Source organism: Cibotium barometz, chromosome 42 (assembly GCF_041138505.1).
Source record: "Cibotium barometz isolate CiBa-2024 chromosome 42, ASM4113850v1, whole genome shotgun sequence".
In the NCBI taxonomy this organism is placed as follows: Eukaryota; Viridiplantae; Streptophyta; class Polypodiopsida; order Cyatheales; family Cibotiaceae; genus Cibotium; species Cibotium barometz.
In genome coordinates, this window is record NC_141087.1 from 11,874,816 (window position 1) to 11,882,803 (window position 7,988).

General features: G+C 43.7%; 1 protein-coding gene across 2 annotated transcripts; it reads right to left on the reverse strand.

Annotated features, from left to right (window-relative positions):
- Positions 1–682: 682 nt before the first annotated feature.
- Positions 683–6,923, reverse strand: LOC147614166 (uncharacterized). 2 transcript variants are annotated; one of them, XM_086780705.1, is made up of 7 exons: positions 6,756–6,923; positions 5,685–6,350; positions 4,230–4,333; positions 3,605–3,745; positions 1,466–3,519; positions 1,093–1,355; positions 683–964 (listed from the first exon to the last, which is right to left on the reverse strand). In XM_086780705.1, exons 2-7 carry the CDS (start codon positions 6,065–6,067, stop codon positions 925–927), a joined length of 2,985 nt encoding a protein of 994 aa, XP_086636831.1. In that variant the 5' UTR covers positions 6,068–6,350; positions 6,756–6,923; the 3' UTR covers positions 683–924. The 2 variants fall into 2 exon arrangements, with proteins under 2 accessions (XP_086636831.1, XP_086636830.1); XM_086780704.1 differs by having other exon boundaries at positions 1,093–1,358.
- Between the last annotated feature and the right edge of the window lie 1,065 nt (positions 6,924–7,988).

Consider the following 7,988-nt stretch of genomic DNA (forward strand, 5'->3'; position numbering starts at 1 on the left):
CATGCCAATGACATAGTATTCCAAAAATTCCAAAAATGGCTTCATGCCATTCTTTTTACAATTAAAGATCTTTCAAGCTTATGATTACCATTTTCTTTTGTGGGTGGGATACATATTCTTAGATGTAATGTGTGGACATATGTTGGTTGGTAGGGATTGAACCTAGGTTCTCACCCCAAGAGGCAAGAAAATCCTTTTATCTACCACACAATGTATGCATTATCTTTGACAATCCACACATGCACACGTCCAGCAAGTTAGCAAGTATTGAACCTAGGTTCTCACCCCAAGAGACACCTTCCAATCTTGAGCTCGCCCAAAGATTGCACAAGAAAATCCTTTCATCTACCACACAATATATGCATTCCCTTTGACAATCCACACATGGACACACCTCCCCCCAATGGTTATGTCCCACAATGACAGCATACACTTTAATGCATGTGGGCATGCTCATATGCACGAGGCACACATTCACATCACGTGTGTGTGTGTGTGTGTGTGTGTGTGAGAGAGAGAGAGAGAGAGAGAGAGAGAGAGAGAAAAGTTGTGTGTGTGTGTGTGAGAGTGAGTGAGTGAGTGAGTGAGAGAGAGAGAGAGAGAGAGAGAGAGAGAGAGAAGATTTAAAAAAAAAGTGTGTGTGTGTGAGAGAGAGAGAGAGAGAGAGAGAGAGAGAGAGGAAGGAAAAAGTTGAATTGAACTTTTTATTACTTCTGCATTGAAAATTACAATATGCTCAATATAGGTGATAGTGTTGGCCGGCAAAGGTACCAAAGAGAACCATGTCCATATGATGAGGACTAACATTATCTTATGCGCTCATGTCTATGAAAATAAATTATTAGACTTGTACAATTATAAAAGAATAGAAACGAAGGACTCACAGACCTGTGTAAGTCCCACACAGAGCACGATGTACAGAGGCTACAAGTATTGGATCACCAGCTCTGCGCTTTCTTGATATCTGCAATGCAGAGGCATGTGAATGCATCAGAAACAAGGACTCTGAGGCTTTCAGCAGGGCCATGGATGCATTCAAAGAGAATGCTTTTGCAATGAGGCTTTGGAAGACACATAACTGGACAAAAATACCTTTGAGGATCAATCCAAAGTAGCTCGTACACAATCTTCTTCAGCCGGCCAGTCAAGAGCTTTTGGATCCCCCACTTGTCGTACAACTGATGCCTTTCTTGCATGCCACAGTAGGCTGCAATGTTGGTGTAGATGATGTCGCGTTGATGCAGCACCAGCTCCCTCTCCTTCCTGTCATTCTTGAGCTTCACTGGCAATCTCTCCAGATGCTGGATTTCTGAATCTATGCCCATAACACCAGGTACATCCGTTGCTTGTAGATCCTGCTGTCAAGGCAAGTGAGACATCTACACATTCAGTGCAAAACACTATCATGGGTACTTTCTAGTGGTTGTTGCTCAGGGTGACTTAAGATGAAATTCACTAGCTTTACCAGGTGTGCTTGTATGTGATCACACTTCTTTGCTTGAAGGAGCTTGTATTTCAAAGAGCGGGTGAGCAGATCAACACTGTGCTTGTCCCAAAGCATGCACAAATGTTGCAAGGAGGCAATGCCTGTTTGGCTTGTAGTCACAATGGAGCTGCCAGATTCTCTCCTGCTGAATTGGCATTTGCTTTTGTTCTTTTCACCCAGCCCATCTGTAACATCTCCCCCCTGCTCGAACTCATCCAGTGAAAAGTTCATGCATTGAAAGAAAGCTTTCGCATAGACTGTAGAGTTTCTTACATCAGAGGTCTCCAACAAGCAATCAGGATGCAAAATATCTAAGGATTGAGTCAGTGAACAAACATCCTCTTCAGTTGGATTGTCCACAGGACTTGCCAAAGGCGGCTTGCATTGGCTGTTGGATGCACCACTGAGTGAGCACAGAAAGAACTCTTTAGATGAACCAAGTGTCTGACACGTGAAGGAGGACGGGACATCCATGCTGACATCAACCTTCAACGCTTTTCTGGATGCTTGATCTTGATTCTCCTCTTCAAATGATGCTGAGCACTGCCACTCACTCAAAGATGACACCAAAGCCTTTTCTACCTTCCTGTTGCAAGGGTTTCGGTTTCTCATGCAGCCAGTTTTGCAGCCACTTTTGGACATCAGCACTGGTGATTGGTCAGCCAACAAAGGAACGTTGATGTGCCTTAGCTCCTCTTCATCACTTTCAGCCTCGCTACTGAAACAATTTCTGCCAGTGACACAGTTGTCTTCTAAGGCTACTTTTCCATGCCCTTCCAAGAAGCTTGCATCCATAGAAAATGTGTGTTTCTCATGATTATCCCACCAATGCCTTTCATCTTCTGTGGAACCAAATGTGAGCTTCCGAATGATTCCATCATTTCCGCCCTGCTCATGAGAGACACTCACCTCACTATTCTCTGTTGCCTTTGATGCCTCAGCAGGCGAGCCTTCATGACATGAAAGAGAATGTGCTGCACGTACATCTTCATGAGATTTTTCCTTCTTATCATGTGGGAAAAGCTTTGCAAACTCAGCAATTATCTCCTTCTCCATGAGTGGTGATAGAAGGGCCTCCTTAATCACAACGGGTGTATTCTCAACACAGGGAAGGGCTGTACATCTTGGCTCTTTTGCTCTCCTTTCTTCAGACAAATGCGGTGAGTCTGCAGAATGTCTTCTCAACTCTGGCTTCATCTTTGGTGTGCAAGCTTCATTCATCTCTTCCGAGTGAGGGAATCTAAAACTGTGGCATGACTCCACACTGGCATTCTCTGTATCCCAATTCAGCAAGCTAACCAGCTCTGCTAGCAGTGCATCCTCCTGGTTTGGGGAAATGTCGACTCTGTAAAGTAGTTCACATGGGGACCCAACAGGCCTAGTATCATCTCTTTGCTTTCCTGCACCTGGTGATGCACACTTTGCTCTTGAACAAGGAGTTGTTGCACCTTTGCCTTCTCTGGTTTTCCTCAGCTGGATTCTTTGCTTACTTGAAAGCACTAAAAAATGCATTCTCCATCTCCTTTGTATCAGTACTGTGGCGCTTTGCATTCTCCTGTACCAACCTCGTACACATCGCATTCGCCAGAATGCTTGTATGACCACAGCAGCTTTCTCTCTCTTGTATAACAGTGGCAGCTTCCAATGACCTAAGTTAAGAGCATGCCTCAAGGAAGCACACTCTAAGCTATCATTCGATTGAAAATCACTGGTTTTCCGGACCCTTTTGTTTGTTGACCTGCAACTGATGTCCTGACCAACCTTTGTGGAGCCATGCTTTACTCTCCTTCTGAAAAGCTTTACTGAAGATTCTTTTTCTTGAGCATTACCACCTGCTGGCAGAGAGTGTTGGAACAATTTTGGCTTTGGTATTTGAATCAATGGAGTCTGCTGCTTTGGAGTGGTGGCACAGCTTGCAGGACTCTTGACATAGTCATGTCTGTGAGCCCTGGAAGAAGGCATTGCGTTGGTGGTGATGGGCGACAGCACAGATGGAGATCTTTCATACATCTTACTTGGACCCTCCCGCTTCTCTGCAGTAATGGCTTATCACACATCAATAACCAGTCACCAGTATCTAGAATGGCTTTGCAAAATAATGTGAAATTATGACTTTACCATGTTTCTGATTAGGGGAGAAACCACATGTCATGTTTTCTTTCATTCTTCCTTCTACTGTTGCCTCCTGCTGCTTTAGATGTTGTCTGACTTTACTCCAGTAATACTCGGTTTTCTCTCTCCGGGGGCCTTGGGGCCCACCTGTTGCATACAAAAACTTGTGAATGAGAGTAGAAACACTAACAGAAGCGTCAACTGGCTTGGGTAATGGTTAACCAAGGTTGGTCGGACCCGGGTAGGTTAGGTAGCAGTACACCTTGAATGAGGCAATACGCTTTAACATGTCAGCAGATGACCTACACTCTCAACAGTAGGGAACAACTGCTTTGTTTGAAACCTCACATAGCTGGAAGATTATGAGTTTAGATGATACAGGAGCTCGTGAGGAATCATCACATAACCAAAAAAATCTATACTTTATTTCTTCTCCAAAATGGGTTTGAAAGTATCCACTGGGAGTTATCCAAAACAGGTTAGTCTATTTTACAAAGTATCCATAGGGAGGTTAGTCTACCTTTATTTTGGCTCCAATCCAAAATGGGTTTGAAAGTATCCACAGGGAGTTATCCAAAACAGGTTAGTCTACCTTTATAAATTGCTCAACATGCACCAATTTTTCGCTCACCATTGTGTATCTTTGCCAGAGTCTCGAAATCATGCCTCTCCACAGCTTCAGGGCAGTACTTGAGCCAGTAAGCAATCACAGTACTCTCAGCATGGTTTAAGTCCCTGTAACCAGAAACAAAAATGAATGAGCAAAAGATCTCAAGATAGAGAGATCAATGCATCCATCAGAAATCCGCAAATTTCTGTGGTAAGGTTGTGAAATTCATGAAGCAGTGTTAAAGCTCAAAACTCAAGGTCAAAACAAGGCGTCATGCATATATTATATATGTATGTATACATACATACATACATACATACATGTATGTATGTTATAGAGAGAGAGAGAGAGAGAGAGAGAGAGAGTGAGTCTGGTAGCTAATACCATAGCAAGAAGCAACAATGAATTAGAAGGAGAGCTTGACTTGGAGAAAATATGATGCAACCAACAATTTCTTTACCAAATATGCGCAAATCCATGCATAAAATTTTGGAAACCAAGAGTTACCATGCTGTCCATGATGTGCCATGGTTATCAAGACCGACGCGGCTGGCCAACATATGTGCCCAGCATGCTTTCTAGAGCCACTAGCAGCCTTGGAGAGGCACACACATCTGTATGGCCCTGGGGAGGCTCTGGCATGCTAAGGTAGGTTCCCAGTGTGCCTAACCAGCCCTCCGGTCTTCCATAAAAGACAAGCTTGGGGAAGATGAAGAAAGGAGGGTTCCTTTTGGACTATATATACCCTTTCCTCTTTCACACTGTCAATCCCCACTATTATACTCTTTAATCTTCCACAATGTCTTTGCATATGGCAATTTTGGCCTTGCTAATCTGGCTTACCCTATCCTCTGACTAACCCCTCCTTCAGGGGGAGAAACAACGAGATGAGCTTTGCTAAAACTGTGAAGCTTTTGAAGCGTTAAGGGTTCAGCAAAACAGTCAAAAAAAAAAGAAATCCAACAATTTCTTATTTATAATAAAGTGATATCCATGAAGGCTTTATGTTTCAGAAGAACAGTGCACAACGAAGACTGTTAAAGTCATGAAGCATTCATTTGGGGTTCAGTAAAAGCCACCCCAGCCATAGCTATATCCTAATAATGTGAAGCATAAATGACCGCCCATAACAGATTCCAACAGTTGCTAAACTTAAACTGTGAAAGTCACGAAGCTTCTAAGGTTCAGCAAAGCAGCCCACAACAGACCCAACAATTTGTTGAAGACAATAAATAATATCCATGAAGGCAGTAAATAATATCCATGAAACTGTTAGGGTTAGGCAGAAGAGCAGCGTTTTCTCTTATAAAACTATGAAAATCATGAGGCATTTAGGGTTCAGCAGAGCAGCCGACAACAGACCCAACAATTTTTTGAAGACAAGTAATGATATCCATGAAGCTGTTGAGAGTTGAACAGGAGAGAAGCGGGGCAGAGGGAGGAGGTGTGTTTTTGTATGTGTGGAGGTGGAGGTACCTGCAACGGGACCAGGCGATGACGGGGGTGTGTTTCCAGGCGTCGTGGTGATACTGGCGAGAGATTTGGAGGGGGCCAATGCTGGCGCCGGCGTCCCCGTCGGGGCAATTCTCCCTGTTGCTCGACTCCACGAAGCGGAGGGAGTCGAGCAGCGGGCGCAGCTCCTGCCTCCACCTCCGCAGAAACCCTCTCTCCAACAACCTCCCCTTGCAAGGCCTCGCTGCCGCACCTGCACTACCAGCAGCAGCAGCAGAAGAAGAAGAACCATGCCCTGCGCGATCTTTCCCTTTCTTTGGCCGCGTGGAGTCTGTTGTTTGCTGCTTTCCTAGCGCTCTGAAGCCCGCGAATGCAACGTTTCCAATGCCTGGTAGCTGATAACCCATTTGGCTATGGCGGGCCTTCCCCTAATGCGCTGCAGAAAGCCCGAATTCAAGAAAACCCTAATTCGATAGAACTTTAACTCCAGAAAGCACTTATTGCAGAAACCCTAATTTCAAACCCTGATGTAGAGAGGTCTGTTTGCAACGACCACCCACTACCCAGCTGTATGGTTTTAACTGCTTGTTGCCTGACCTACGTCCCTGCAAACTCCGCATCAGATTTGCCCTAATCCTGCAACTCGATTTGTCTTGATCCAGAGATCAGTTGGAACAACTCGATCAACACCTGCACGTAAAAAACTGTTTGTTAAGCTCATCGCACGGCGTAGAGCATTCAATTAGAATGCTAACTGCCCGATTAAATGCTGAAGCCCTAATGCAGCACTTCAAAATCCTAACATCTGCGCTGATTCAAACTCTAAAAAACTGTTGCCCTAATTTTGCAAAAATCAATGGTGTATGTCCTGTAGGGACTTGACTCAGCAGATAGACTGGCCCCGCTTTCAAGCAATACAATCCTAAATTGCAAATCCTGGTCCCTAATGCAATACTTTAAGCCCATAAAAAGGTCCCAATTCTAAAAGGTCAGACTTGATTGCAAATCCTAATCCGCCCTCTGTAAACCCTAATTTTCTTAATCCTAATCAGAAGAATCCAGAGAACAAAAACGCTTGCAATTGGCGAAGATTACCTAGAAAGAAGCCTGCAATTCGATCAAATGTGCTACAAATTTAGGCGCTGAAAACCAGAGAGTCTGTGTGGGGAGGGGCGCGTCAGAGAGAGAGAGAGAGAAAGAGAGAGAGAAGTGGATCCAGTTGCTAAAATTGAATCCATCCCATAATAAGACGAGACAAGTCGCATAATCCAATTGAATGCGCAGGCAATCATACAAAGAGGAGCTCTGAGGGAGAAAGCCGCGGGACCCTCCCAGGCTCCTTTCGAAAATTTGAGGGCTCTTGACCGTTGATAGAATGTACTACGATGGGTGTCCACACCTGGTGACACCTCGCTGCTGCCCATTCGAGGGTGCCCGTTTTTGTCCGGCTTTTGTAAAACCACCAAACCAACACCACAATTCATGTCCATATTGTAGCCTAAGGTTGGATTCATACCAGTGATGTAGAAAGGGTTGCATACCTGAGACAGTAAAAACTCCCTCACAGTTCACACATTAACACCAAAAATATTATGGCAGCATCTACCATCAGGAAACAGGCATATCCCACGTTGTTAGAGCTATTGGCCCTTTCTGGTGGATCCTGGTTCGAACCCCACATCATATGCAGCTCTGTGTTATCCTCTTGTGAGATGGCCTTTGCTCGGTTGACCACTAGAGGTCAGAACCAGTGTTTAAAAAAAACTCGAGTTTAGTGTAGTTTGCACCTACATATTTTTAAAAATACCTTAAAGGTACAAATACCTCCAGATTTTGAGAAGTTATAGAACAAAAACCTTCAGATTTCAAGATTTTCCTTTATAAATAATTTCACAATTTTTAGATAAATGTTTTCCACTTTTTGGAAAAATACTTTTTTTCGAACACTAGCCGAAACCTATTTGTGTATCTCGAACCCCACCTGTGTTAACCTATGAACGGACATTGAGACGTACTATGTTTTACGTCATTAATTTAAATATTCTGAGTCATGGGCCGGGCTTGTCGGCACCATATGTTAAGGATGAAGGGATTGGGTGATCATCGATGAGAGGCGCACCCTCGGGGGGGGGTCACTCGTATAAATATGTAAGTATCACGTGGGTTCAACAGAAGGACATTTTAAATATTTAAAACTTACAGAAATATATTTACAGAGGGGATTTATTTATTGTATTTTAAAAAAAATTTACAGATTTTAATAGGAAAGGATATATTATATTCACTCAAAAATTCACAGATAAGAGACTTTTTAAATAGGCCTTGAAC